Raw genomic sequence first — 15,359 nt, 5'->3', positions numbered from 1 at the left:
CTTGTCCGGGGTCACACAGCTAGTAAGTGTCAAGTGTCTGAGGCCTGATTTGAACTCAGGTCCTCCTGAATCCAGGACCAGTGCTCTATCCACTGCACCACCTAGCTGCCCCTAGGCATCTTAACATTAAGGGAATTACACTTTTTATAACAAAGTGGTTGATTTTGGAGAAGTGGCAATGAGATTTGTATGAAAATATTTTGACCTTCCTGATAAAATAAATGAAACATTTGAAAATCAGATGTTGTCCAAAAAACATAGAATTTAAAAATTCCTTCCTACTGAGTTGTTTTTTGTAAAGATCTGGGTTTAAATCCTGTTTAGACAGTAGCTGTGTGACCATGGGCAAGTCATTTAACATCTCTGGCCTTCAGTTCTTTCATCTGCAAAAAAAATGAAGGGGCTGGACTCAATGACCTCAAAGGTCCCTCCCTTTCAGCTCTAGATCTATTATCCTATAATCCAAGGGTATTAAACCATATGTGAAAAAATCCTGTACATTTACAGGGAGGAGCTAGGTGGCAGCAGAGTGCACAGAACACCAAGCCTCTAGTCAGGAAGACTTGAGTTCAAATGTGGCCTCAGATATTTGCTAGCTGTGTGACCCTTGGCAAGTCATTTAACCCTGTTTGCCTCCGTTTCCTCATTTATAAAATGAAGGAAATGGCAAACTACTTCAATATCTTCGCCAAGAAAACCCCAAATTGGGGTTATGAAGAGTCAGACATGACCGAAAATGACCGAACAACAAAAACAGCACTTTTACAGACCTTTCCATACCCCACTAGATATTTCAAAACACACATTTACATGTTTTTACTCTAATACTTAGAAGTTTCTAGTTGAACTGCAACTGTTTGGTCAAGGAATGGAGTGATTAAATCATTGAAGCTGATTCTAACGAGGTAGTTTTGTTTTTAAAAAAATTACTGAAGTATTGGCTGGGCCTAGTATTTAACCAATAAGGGCAGCACATGATATCAGTTCATCTAAAGTACTTTAGTTTAATAGCCACAGTAACAGTAGTTTCTTTCATGGTTTCTTTTAGTAGATAGATGAACTATCCAAAAAGTTTATTAACAAACATGTACAGTAAGTTGCATCATTGGCTTTAATTTAAACATCTAATACAGCTTCTCCCCCCCCCCCCCATTTTACAAAATGTTTTTGGTTAAGACAATGAAGAGGAAATACATTTACACTTCTAAGCAATCACAGGGTTCAAGCTCAATAGTTATTCAACACAGTAGCAGCTTTGGGAGTCAACAAAAAGGGGTACAGTTAGCGTGTTTTAGAAATAAATGTATATATTCCAAATTAATGTCAGAATGACTTTCAAAAGACCAATGTACTCTTAGAAAATACTTTTGTCATACAAAAATTAAAAATCCTGGGTTATTAAAGGTTCTCAAAATTCATTGTGTAAATCAGTTAGAACCTGATACTCTGTAATGCAAATAGTGAAAGTAGTGATAATCCAGGCCTCAGTGGTAAGGTGAGTGGAAGAAAATATCTTAAATCCTTGCAAGTCTAATTCTTAATTGCATATAAAAATGTCACTAATCATCTGTAAGTACTTTAGCTTAGTAGCCTGTACTGTGGTCAAACTATACTAGTACCATTTGGTTGTATTATGTACAAAGCTTAAGGGACCATGTTATCCTGCTTTTAAAGATAGCAATAAAATAGATTTCTTTTCCTTGTCATGGAGAATTCTCACTTGACCATTTTATCATGTCACCTTCAAGTATATATCAGCTAATAAGATGGTAAACTTGTTTCTGCATTGGAATAGCGAGAATATTTTAATTCTGAAAGAAATACAAAGCTATTTTTAAAAATGTGGCTTTAAAAAATCCATCATTTCTGAGGAGAAAATAAGGTATTTTATTCTTTGAATTTCTAGCAAGTATTTAAGGAGGCCTCATCAGCAGTTAAGTAGGAATAAACTAAAAGCTCTAAGATAATGGAAAAATGAAGTGGTCAGGCTTTTGTATAGAAATATTCTCAAAATGAGATGTCTTGAAGAGAGTGTATTTACAAGTCTATCATAGTAATTTACATTTTAATGTTTAATCATATTAAGTCAGGTTAGTGTTGCCCTGGTGAAGAATTCTTATACATAAATCATCTAGAAAAAGATACTTCAATTACTACTTAAGCAATGTATTATGATTTAAGTTTTTCCTAGTACAAAGAAGAATGTCTGATTTTCAATCAAGGAAACATAAACCTGATTTTCCTGTTGATACATTAAAAACTAGCTTTGGAGGTCTCAGTAGCATTATTTCATTACTCTGTTTTAAATTCAGAACAGCAGAAGATGAATGCATTCCCTCCCTAAAGAATGACATACAGTGGCTCATAATCTGATAACGGTGCTCATCTTGAAATCAGAGAGATATGTATTCTACCAGTCAGACAAGCTGGTATGAAGTATGCCCAACTGAAGATAACTGATATGGATTGGAGATAAGATATAGGGATTTAAGATACAAGTAGTCAGAACATATCTTGACTGTATCAGTCTCCAATAAACTTTTGAAAGTTTGTTAAAAACATATTTTCTCTTTAAAGATGGATATTTAATTTGTATAGTAGCTGAGCAACTGAGCTGTAACTTTTGCCTGTAAATTTATGATCTGCAAATAAATTTCCTCAAGAATATCAAAGGAAGGCCAATTTAAAACTAGCCCCGGTCAGAAAAACAGAGCACTATAGGAGGTTTTATTTTCAACATCTTTTTTTTTTAACCACTTCTGATCACTGATGTACAGTCATTTGAATAAACATCTAAGTGCCTTGCTTTTCACTAGGTTATTGTTAGCTATCACATAATGCTTCTTTTCTTATTTTTTTTAATCACCCAATCTGCATTGTACTCTCATCCAAGAAAACAAAATCTAAAATATGTACATGAATTTGTTTTTCTTTGTGCTGTACTGAACACAATTTTAAAACATAGCTTGGAGGACACTATTCCCCAGGATATAACATTATTTCTAGCACTCAGAGGAAAAAGATAAACAGCAGTGAATCTAGCATTAAATTTTCATACCCCACAGAACCAAGGAAACCAAATTATTATCCCCATTTTTCATAAATTAAACTCTGGATCTATACCAATGATTACAAGTTCAAATTCCACAAGGGTTGGTATTGTTAGGCATCTTGCCCAGCTTTCAAAGGCCAGTATGTACTAAATTTAGTTGCAGGAAGGTTGTATGGCTATTAGGTAGTTTGTTATTACTTTCTAATTAAACCAATGTTAGTAATGGATGATTAGTTTAACTTGATCTTGAATATCAGGACAGCAGATTTCATAGACACAAATCTCCACTTCAAAGCTACTTAGCTCTTGACATATGGTTGTGGAAAAAAAATAAGATGCTGCAATATATCTATAGTCACTTAGACACATGGCACCAGCCACCAAGGCCTGAATCACATTTTTGAAGCATCACGCCATATTTTTCACCCACTAACATATGTACATGTAACAGGTTACATCCACAACCTCAATTGTTCCTGAAGAAGTGTCCAGGGCACATGCTGTGGTTTCAATACTCATTTTCAGATCTATTGTACTCTATGCTTTTGAAATGCCAGAGCTGAAAAGACCAAGTTATGATGAGGAAAAGGAAAGTCAGAATAGTGCAAATAAAGTTGGAACACACGTCAGGCTTCTTTCTGCCTTCACCATTCCAAAGTGCTTTCTGAAGAGCAGGTGGTGTTATTGTGAAAAGATCACACATTTGTCAGTAACTGTGTAGGATTTCAGCACTGTTAAAACCTAGCATTTCAAATACAGGACAATTAATAAAATTTCATAAACCAAATAAAATCTAAAGCTCCTAGATACTTTGAAAATGAACATGACCATTCAAATGTGAGTGCCCGGGGTTAGTCCTCAAAAACTGACCTTCAAGTTCTGCCTTTTGAAAACTGCAGAATAAAATACTTTGACAGCAACCAAATGCACATCTGGCAGCAAAGCCACATTTAAAATGCCACCACAATTTCAAAAGAAGAGCAGAGATGTGTGGTGTAAGAGGACTTCTCCTGTTGCCAGGATATATTCTCAGGGGTTACCAGTTAATGATCTTTCTGAAAAATCAAATTGCAGATCTTTGCACTTTCCCTGTGGTGTTTCAAAAACATAGCTATGGGTAAAAACTAAGAGAATTTAAAACATAATATATTAATAATATATTATACTCTAGGACAATATGGAAAATCATACTGCATATATTTTTTAGTTTTAAATTATTAGAGGAAGCCATGTATAGGTTGAAGCCTATTAGTCCAATGTAACAAAAACAATCCAAAACTGATCAAATTTAACCATGAACCACATAAAAAAAGGACATTGAATGCCACATATTTGTATGGTTGTCTTTCCTTTTCTTAGTTTGTTGAAAATGTTTAAATCTAGAGATTGTGGGATCTAATCTTTTTAAAATTCAAAGATTCCTAAAATCTCTCTCTCTCTCTCTCTCTCTCTCTCTCTCGAATTTCATCCTGGATTATAAGAATATTTTATATGCAAATGAACTGTTTTCTAACATTAAAACGTGCATTTATTGTCAGCATCTTCTCTACAAAGAACTTCCACCACACAAAAAGGCAAACTTAAGGCTCCTATTAATAAACTTGAACAATTAAAAACAAAGTCATGACTTTCTACAAGTTAAAAGATCGTTCCCTGGTGAGCTTCCCAAGCAGCCTAGCCTGAGAAGCAGGCTATCTGTATAGGCTTTCACCATTTCCTAATGAGGCAGAGAGGTTCTTTACAATGTGGTAAGGAAGAGCCAGGGGACACTGACGAAGTTTCATTTGAGGAACTCGTGGCAGTTTTCTTCTGGGGAAACAGAGAGAAGAGATCAACCTTATCATTGGAAGTATGTGTGTTTAAAAGTTAATTTCATTATATTATCACATTGCAGTTCTTCAGGGAACTAGAACTTGCTTTAAATTAGATTCAGGGAGACGCATCAAACTAAATAGCTTACATATGAGACACACTCACATAAAAAGAAAAACGCTGGAGACCAAAGCTCCTTAAAATTTTTTGGATTATATTCCAACGTGGGGGAGGGGTGAATGCATTCTATCTCTAAAGCTTGATCATTACATTTCCAAAGGATTTCTGCAGTTCATCCAAATTTGATAGGGCAAGATTTAAGTGCCTATTAGTGTTCCTGACTGGGCACTTCTGCTGCTTTGGCACACAAACAGTATTCCAGGATCCAATGGGATATGCAGTCTAATACAGCGTTAAGCTGGCCCCACTCCTGAGCAGTTTTAAGTGTTTATCAACTCAGTAGGTCAAAAGTCTGCAGACACTGGGTGGAGCAGCAGTAAGCTACAAAACTCACAGTTGTCCTCCTGGAAGAAAAAAAAAAAGGAAAGAGAAAAAAGTGTTAGTTGAAGATAAAGTAAATTAGTTTTCTCATATTACAAACTTTTGTTCATTGTTAAAATATAAGGTGAGGCAATTTAAAGAAAGTAAATGCATTTTTTTCTATTAAAGCAACAGCAATTAGTTATGGCATCTTTTTTTGTTGTTGTTAGTCATTTTTTGATGAAGTCCACTCTTTCTGAGTTAACAGTTCAGAGATGGTCATTCTCTATGGTATATTCTAACTTCCCTTTAAAAGAATTGAAGGATTTATCACATGACAGAAATAATGTCATTTCGTGATCCAATAGAAAACATAAACATCTAGGCTAGTATGTATAATGTAGCATTTTAACTCCTCTGTAGCCACCCCACTTTCTCCCCCCTCCCCCACTCCTTTGAATTCTTAGTTTCCTTCCAGACTCAACCTTATTTTTCTAGATCAGGGGTTCTTAACCTTTTGTTGTCCCCCTTTGGCAGTCTGGTGAAGCCTATGAACCCCTTCTCAGAATAATGTTTGTAAATGTATAAAATAAGATACCTAGGATTACAAAGGAAATCAATTTAGTTACTAATATAGTTACTAACATTTAAAAAAATTAATAGGTTGAGTGTTTAGAACATCTTTAGATGTTAGGGCTATCTCTCACTTCAAATTAGAAGGCAGGAGATGATTTTTGTTTTGTCTTTATAGGACCAAAGCCTACCAAAGTGCCTTGCACAGAGGATATGTGCTTAATAAATGCTTGTTGAATTGAATTAAGAAGACAGGTATTTTCTAAGTTATGTTCAAATAAAAGTGTTTTTTAATTAACTTTATAATGTTTGATATTTTTCATCAACTTTAGAGGTCCCACAATATTGAGAAGGAATGAATCACAGATAGCAGGGAGGGACCTAACAAATAATCTGACCCAACTTTCCATACAAGGAATGACTTTCTTTTGCAACATTTGAGACAGAGGGGAATCCAGTTTCTGCTTGAATGCTCTCAGTGATGATGAACTTGTTTCTGTAATTATTAATGTATAATTGTATTCTGTAATTAAAATTTGGATGAACTGCAGAAATCCTTTGGAAATTCCATTGTTGGACAGTTCTAAATGTTGGAAAGTTTTTTCTTATAGTGAGTCAAAAATCTGTCTCTCTTCCATCCATTGGTACTAGTTCTACTTTCTAGAGCTACCAATTAAGTCTGTTCTCTCTTCCACATGATGGTCCTTCAAACATCTGAAGACAGCTATGATGTTCCCTTGTTTTTTTTCTTCCAGTGTAAACAGTATAAACATTTCCAATTTTGTCATCTGTTTCTCATATGATATGTTTTCCAGGAAAAACTTATCCTGGTTGTCCTCAAGTTTGTCAACATCCTGTTCAACTGGAGCACAGAACCTTGTATCAGCCAACTGTCTATCAGACATCTCAAACTCAACATGTCAAAAAGAGAAATAATTATCCTCCTCCCCGACCCCAATCTTCCTAACTTCCTTATTCCTGCCTACATACCATCATCCTCTCAGTCACCCAGGCTTACCTGTAGTGTCATCCTTGAGGACTCACTCACACTTATCCCATATACCCCATCTATTGTTGTCTTTTCATTTATACCTTAACAATATCTCTTGCATATAACACACAACCAGCACCCTTATGAAGACATCATCACTACTTCACCAGCCTGTTGGTTGGTTTCCCTGCTTCAAGTCTCTTCCAATTCCAGTCCATCGTCCATTTAGTTGCCAAAATGATCTTCCTAAAATACAGGTCTGACCAGGTCACTACTTATTTAATACACTCCAGTGGCTCCCCATTACCTCCAAGATTAAGCATCAAATCCTCTGTTTGACTTGTACAGCCCTTCTCGACCTGGTCCCTTCCTGCCTTTTCAATCTTCTTACCCTTTATTCTCCTCCATGTGCTCCATTCTCCAGTGATGAAGACCTTCTTGTTGTTCCTCTCACACAGCCCTCCATCTCCCAACTCCATGACTCTTGATTGGCTGTCCCCCAAGCCTGGAACACCTCCTCTCCTCACCCCTCCCATCTGGCTTACTTTACCACAGCTTAAATCCAACCTTCTATAAGAGGCTTTTCACAATCCTTCCTCCCTACTTGCTAGTATCCACTCTCTGAGATTACTTTTCATTGTCACTCTCCAGATCTTGTATGTATAAAATTGGCACGTGGTCTCCTCTATTAGAATGTGAGCTCCCTGAAGTCCGGGGCTTTGTTTTTGCCTTTCTTTGTATTCACAGTGCAAAGCATAGTACTTGACCCACTGTAAGTGCTTCACAAACACTTGTTGACTAACTGAAAACACTTCTATCAGGTTCTGACTAGTGCAGAGAACAGCTGAGTCTATTACCTAGCTGGAACTGGATACTTTACTTCTACTAATGCAGCCTAAGATTATAAGGGCACATTTTAAAATATGAATGAGGGAGTTCTTTCCTTTGGGTTGCTTTCCCTGATCCTCTGAACTAAAAGTATCCTTTATTGCTTCACACATTCCATTCACCCTTTATCTGGATTGCTCTTGGCTCCATTATTATCTCATTAATATATTTATCTTTTTAAATTGTGTACTTATATAGCAGAATACAAGTTTCTTGAGGGCAGAGACAAGTGAATATTTTGTTTTTGCATACTGAGCACCGTACACTGTGCCTTGAACCTAGGAGGTACATAACAATAATTGTAAATACTGGGCTTCAGTTTCTGTACAATGATTTGATCGACTAAAGTAGGAGTAGGCAAACTATAGCCCACAGGCCAAATCTGGTCCATTGCCTGTCTTTATTCAGGCCAAACGCTAAATAACCATTCTTGGCTTGACAGTCATATACAAACGGGCAGTGGGCTTGATTTGGCCCACAGGCCTCAATTTGCTGGACTAGAGGTCTTTAAGATCCTTCCACTGCTAAAGCCTACTATTCTCTAATCTTCTGCTGGCTAGAAAACAAGATAATTAAGCTTATTAGACCTGTGTCTAAAATAAGAATGGGTTATAGTAGGGTCCTGAAAGAGAGTGTTCTTTTGTTAGTTAAGTATAAAAGTTATGTCCTATCCTAAAAGAAAACACACACACCTTAACCTTGATTAACATTGTTACCCTCCTTTCTTTTCATCCACTCACTCTTTAATCTTTGTAATCTGTCTTCCACCCCAATCATTCTATTGAAATTTCTCCCTCTGAGGTCAATGGTAACATTTTAATCGCCAAATGGTAAAGCAGTAGATTAGAGCGCTGGGCCCGGAGTCAGGAAGACTGGAGTTCAATTCAATTCTTGTCTCCTACTTGTCCTAGTGGGATGATGCTGGGCAAATCACCTAACCTGTCTGCCTCAGTGTCCTCAACTGCAAAATGGGGATCTAAATAGCATCTACCGCATAGTGTTTTTGTAAGGATCAAATTAGGTACTATTTGTAGCACATTTAGCACAGTGCTGGGAACACAGGGGCTTAATAAATGCTATCACCTTCTTCTCTTCCCAAATAAAATGGCCTTTTAAAAGTTCTGCTCAGCTTGGACTAATCAAGAGCATTTGACATGGCTGACCATTTCCTCTCAATATTTTTTCTTGCCTTGTCCTTGTTAACTGTTTATTCTCATGGTTCTCCTCCTTTTCTGTCATCCTTCTCTAAGACTTCATTCTTGGCCCTCTTCTCTTTTCTATCTATATTCTCTTCTCTAGTATTCTCATTTACTCCCATAACTTTAAGTTATCAATGAAAACTTGGATCCTCCACTAATAAAGATGAAATTATGTTTATTGTGGCTTATTTCATAGGGTAGAAAAATGAACTAACAGCAGCTATTATACATACATACATACATACATACATACATACATACATTAATTAATTAATTAATTAATTTTTTGTTTGTTTGTTTTTGGTTTTTGCAGGACAATGGGGGTTAAGTGACTTGCCCAGGGTCACACAGCTAGTAAGTGTCAGTGTCTGAGGCCGGATTTGAACTCAGGTCCTCCTGAATCCAGGGCCGATGCTCTATCCACTGCATCACCTAGCTGCCCCCATCCAGTAATTTAGATAGAAGAAACTGTGATTAATATGAACAGAAGCTAAGAAATACAGAAAATACTTGGGAGTTTTCTTTTTGGATAAATTCCTGATAATACCTTGATTTCTCATCTTTTTTACTTGAGTAGAAAAATTCAAATTAATTGAGGCTGAGTTTTATTGCATACTTCAAAAATGTCATTATAATAAATACAAGCAAGCTTTCTCACAAGAAAATTTAACTAAAATTATAGGCTTAGATAATACTTTAACTAAACTTTATAACAGAGGAAAGACAATTAGTAACCTCACATTTTGTGTAGGAAATATTAAAGCTTTATGATATTTTAAATTTCAACAATATGACCAATTTGAAAAAGGATTTATAATCTATACACAGTCTGCGTAAACTGAAAATCTGATAGAATCTCTAATGAAGAACAAGTTGAACACTGCTTTCTTTACAAGTCACACAGCTTTCCTAAGAAAGCCATTTCTAAAATAACATTTATGTAGATTTTCTGGCTTCTGACCAAATTTAGGCTGTGGAACTTGTTTTTATTTCATAAACTCACACTGCTTATAATCAGAAAAGTATCTACTGCAGAGACTCAGCACGAGATTCAGCAAAGTATCTTTGGAAAGATTATACATCTTCTTGAGTGAAACAAATGGAATGAATTCTATTTTTCTTCTTTTAACATTGCTATTCGCAATGTTTTTAACCAGTAATAAGTTAAACAGACTTTTGGTATTATTACATAAACTTGTATAGGCTATCACCACTTAAGAATGATTCTACATTAAGTTATTAATCATGGGTAAGAGCCCCCACATTTGCTGTTCTAGGATTAATTTATAAGTTTATATCAAATCATATGTGAATAAAATAAGTCTTAAACAAGTTGGTCTGAAATGCCAACTATATTTTTGGGATTCAGCTGGCTAAACCTCCTTTTCTTTCTTCTAAGATAATTATGCAAATTGTAAATCATTTCACAGAAGGGATACATTTCACACCTCTACCCTTGATTTTTCAAAAAAGAGAGTCTCTAAGCAAAAGAATCCAAATCCATAAAGAAATAGGATTTTCACTCACTGAAAGCTCAGTGTTCACAGGATAATCCTCCCTTTCAGTTGATTGTTTTTAGGATTCCATTTTTGTACTAATAAGCCCCCTAACCTTATAGATTTTCTTTCAAGTAGGACCTTCAGATTATTTTGTTACTCTTGATCTTATAACAATACATACTGCTACAAGGGCATCAACTGTTTAATTGGTGAAAAGAATAGTTTTGTTGGTAAAGCCCTGGATGATTCCATAAGAATGGAATAGGTGGGTGACATGTGACAGAAACCATTTTATGTTAAAAAATAAGTTTTGTGGTAAAGAATACAGGGCAGCAAAAAGTAGTATGAAGAATATATGGCAAAATTAGTTGGATTAGACTAAGTGACTATCCTAACACAGTGGCAGGGCAGAGGGGGCAAAAGCATTTCAATTCCATTAAAAAGATGAGAACAATATTTTTAGAACTATTATTAAGTGAATGGGATTGGCACAGAATAGATTTCATGAAAATAAGAAATGTGGGTATTTGCAAACCCTGAGTAATTAAAAACAAAAAAGGAGTCATTCCTGGTTCATGTACATATATACTTCCATATATTCAAACAAGCAAAGAAAGAACATTTATATGATTTAATTGGCTTAATTAGCTGCCAAACTGCCAAACAAATATGTGGCTAATATGCCAAACTCAGGTAATAATTTCCTTTTTTAAAAGCAATAATCTCTTGAAAGGTCAAATTTACATTACAGACAAAATGATATAAATGATTTAAGAGAATTTGAGACTTAATGGCAAATGATACATATATGCTTTCTCAAGTATGTATTGATGGGTAAATTCATTCGCTGGACATAAAAAGTAATGTATCTGGAAAAATAAGTATGGGTAAAATAAAACATCAAGTGTTCTGTTTAAAAACACTTTGTATATTTTTCCACCTCTATTTGGTTTGGGGAAAATATTTTGTCTTTCTATGTTATACCATTTAGATAAAATTATTAGTGACTTTTGTTTGTATTTTTAATGAGTTCTCTCACTTTTGATGTCATAACTGATCCATCTGAAGATGTATGGCTTATAAAATTCTCTATTTCTAAAATTCTTTTTGTCCCTAAAAATAAGTAAGCAGCACCACTGTGTACACATGACAACAAAGTTCTAGAGATAAGTCTTTATGAATTTACAAGAACATCATTGTACTGGACTGTTTCATGGCACATAAACCTTAATTAAACAAATCAGCCCATTTCACTATCATTTTGGGCATTTTAAGTGTTTATATTTATATTTGTAGACACATGGAAGTTGATGATATGGCTAAATCAAAACCAGATAAATGGGTACAAAATTTGGGCCATATATGCCTAGTCTTAAGGTTACCTATTTAAAGCTATTTGCCTTCCTCAGAAGTGCAAGCATACAAAAGGACTTACTTAACTTAGGTTCCTATTGTGAAATATGACTTGTACAGGGTGAGCCAAAAGTCACGATCATTTAGTAACTCCTTTATTTTTTGCTTTTAATTTACAATACAGGGGCAGCTGGGTGGTGCAGTGGATAAAGCACTGGCCCTGGATTCAGGAGGACCTGAGTCCAAATCAGACCTCAGACACTTTGACACTTACTAGCTATGTGACCCTGGGCAAGTTACTTAACCCTCATTGCCCCACAAAAAAAAAAAAAAAAAAGATGGAATTTGCAATACAATACAATAGCATCATATGCAGTATATGTAGGAAACAAATTTACATTATGTATGAAAAATAAAATCTCATAAATTGAAAAAAAAAGAAAAGAAAAACTTTTTTTTCAAAAAGTTATTAAAACATTGGACCCCTTTGTGACTTTTGGCCCATCCTGTACAATTAAAACACATAAAATACTAAATACACTTTCATTTGGTAGCATCAAAGTAGAAGTTCTTTCTTTAGAAACAAATGAACATTGGTTTTGGGAATGGAGTCTAAAATAGTTAATTGGCTAATTGTTATTCTCTGCTGTGGACGTTAAATGATATTTGGTCAGCTAAGATAGTGACAAGTATTTATGTACATTATTGTTGTTTCATTTTGCATCACAACTCTTTGTGTTAAATTTAGTTCAGAGTCAAACAATTTTCTAGAATTTGGTATTTTGGAATAATGTCCCTTTTTTTTGGAGGGGGAGCCTTACATGGCCAACTTTCTATATTTATTTAGATATAGGGTGATCCAATATATTAATCTATGACAAGGAACACAAGTGGTAGTGATTTTAAAAATGAATATTATCAAAACCTTTTATAGCATATGACATAAGAACACAATTGATTTTATTTTCAGCAGTAATACACTGGAGATTTAAAGACAAGCATTTGGTTTTTAATTACAAAAGAAAGTACTCTAAATGACCATGATAGAAACTGTAGTGAATTCTTTTATTACAATCTCCATGGCAACATGGGAAGAAACATGGCCTAGTGGACTGAGATGGAAGCCACAAACTCTCCATTTTAAACCCTATCCCAGCCATTAACTCATCATGTGGCCTTAGGCAAGTTACTTTGCACCTTGGCATCTATACCTTCTCTGCTACAAAATGGGCAATGCCGGTCGAATTCATTGAAATGTCACACCGTTTTAAGTGCTATGTAGCAAATGTTAATTTTTGCTGGATTACTACTATTAAATCTATATTTGTAGGTTACAAAAGACTACACCTGACCTTCAAGGATCCAATTGCTTACAGCTTTTTGGAGAATGTATTTTTCACCTTAGTAGACAGATGTAAATGTAAATGTGGTTGGCCTTTGCAGAATGAAAGAATGTTAGGTTCTTCCTTAATTCTTCCCTCATAGGGAACACAAATGTGATTTCATACTGGAAGTCTCTCTCTATTAAAAAAATGATTACTATGGGCAAAGTACTTTGGAAAATCTATTTTTAAAAAAATAGGTACCAAATGTTTTTTTCTATCTAGCTTCTCCTGGGCTACCTTGATTATATTTAAATGAATGTCTGTTTGCATTTCATAATTCCTATTTCACATAAGTAAATCAGGATCACCATAGCTCTAAAGGGCTAACCCCTCTGATAAAGGCAAGACCTTAAAAAGATAATCTTGAAAGTAGAAGGATAATAAATACCATTCACATATTACCTAATTGTTCTTCTTATTAACTTGGGTTGTATCTTTTAAAAAACAAAACATAGAACATTTTTTAATGAAGAGGCATATTACTAGTATCTATGGAAAATATTACAAATATTTTCTGATCAATGCTTAATTTAAAAAATGCTTACACCTGGTATCTCTCTTATTTGGAAGTTCCTTATCCAGAAACCTTACCAATCAAAAATATGGCCCCAAACCTGAAAGACATTAAATAGGACTCTGATTTGGAGAGAGAGAGATGTCTTATCATTCATACATTTTGCTTTTGGTAGACCACTTCTGGCCCTCACCAGGAGCTAGTCACAGTACTTTATACACAGTTTTATCAAACCTGGTCATGTGCCTTCCCTGGCCACGGCAGATTATGTAGCAAATTAGGAAGGAACAGGGACGAATTCCTAAAAGGAAGCACACTGACACCAAGTAAAAATGACGAGAGATACTTGGGCAGAGACAGGAAGAGTAGTCCTAAGAATTAAAAAACATAATACACTGTGACTAAATTTTGGTTGGGAAAACCAACTTTAGAATGCCCCCATAGTTCACAGGGCTTTTAATATGAGAAAGGACCCTGGAGACCATACAGTCCCTGATAAAGATATCATAGTATAGCATGATAATTAATGATTATAGTCATTATGAAAAGGGCGAATTATGCATAGTATACATTGAAATGTTATCTTATATTGGGGATTGGCACTAAAATCACAAGGAGAGGTGAAAATTCTGTATGGTTAAAATGACCTATTCCCCATAGCAGATCTCCAATATCTTCTAGCATATTAGAAGCATGTTACATTGGGTAAGGATTGGCCCTATGGGATGGACTGAAAATTGAGGCTGCCAGTGCCCACCTACTGTTATCGCCTCTCTTCTGTAATGTTTACCCCCTTCTTTCACCTCCCTCTGATGAGGTGGAGAGGTATTTATGGGGGTGGGAAAGGGGGACGACTACTTGGGAAGCTAGAAGGCAGAATGATGTTTGCCAGATCAAACTTAATCTGAGACACACATACATTCAGCAGCTTCTCAAATATGGTGACATTTCCTTCATGCTTTACTGGGAAAATATAAACTACTTGTGAAGCAGCCCTCTTCATAAGCTCTCTTCTTCCAAATCATCCCCCATTCTCTCCTCTTTTATTCCAGGTCTCCTCACCAACTTCAAAAACACACCTAGCAATGTGATGCTGGGCAAGTCATATAACCTCTGTCTGCCTCAGTTCCCTAAACTGTAAAATGAGTATTATAATAATAGGACCTCCCTCCCAGGACTATTGTGAGGATCAAATGAAATAACATCTATAAAACACTTAGCACTGTACCTGACACATAGTAGGCGCTTAATGAATGCTTGTTTCCTTCTTCCCAATTGGCCATTTTGAGCAAGATATTCTATAAGCATCTCAAACTGCCCATGTCCACAAAAGAACTCATACTTGCCCAGGCCCCTGCTCTCCATAGCTTCCCCTCCTTCAAACATCTCTATTTTTGTTCAGAGCACTACCAGCTTTCCAGTCACCCAGACACTCAACCTTAAAGTCATCTTTAACTCCTAGTTCTCCCTCACCTCACATATTCAATTTGTTGCCAAGTCTTGTCAATTTTACCTCCAGGGTAACTGGAGCTCCTCTCCCCTAACACAGAAACCAGCCTAGTTCAGGCCCTCATCACTTCTCACCACATCTATTTCAGTGGCCTCCTCCCGTC

General features: G+C 35.6%; 1 protein-coding gene across 2 annotated transcripts in view; it reads right to left on the bottom strand.

Annotated features, from left to right (window-relative positions):
• Nucleotides 1-5,058: 5,058 nt before the first annotated feature.
• LRRC28 (leucine rich repeat containing 28) overlaps nt 5,059-15,359 on the bottom strand; it is a 170,785-nt gene continuing 160,484 nt past the window's right edge. For both annotated transcript variants that reach the window (XM_043984884.1, XM_043984885.1), the window contains one exon: nt 5,059-5,388. In XM_043984884.1, the coding sequence (XP_043840819.1) occupies nt 5,316-5,388 (73 nt within the window). In that variant the 3' untranslated portion in view covers nt 5,059-5,315. The remainder of the gene's footprint in view (nt 5,389-15,359) is intronic.

This window comes from Dromiciops gliroides, chromosome 2 (assembly GCF_019393635.1).
Source record: "Dromiciops gliroides isolate mDroGli1 chromosome 2, mDroGli1.pri, whole genome shotgun sequence".
In the NCBI taxonomy this organism is placed as follows: domain Eukaryota; kingdom Metazoa; phylum Chordata; class Mammalia; order Microbiotheria; family Microbiotheriidae; genus Dromiciops; species Dromiciops gliroides.
The sequence above is the reverse complement of the archived record's forward strand: the minus strand, read 5'-3'. Positions and strand labels throughout refer to the sequence as shown.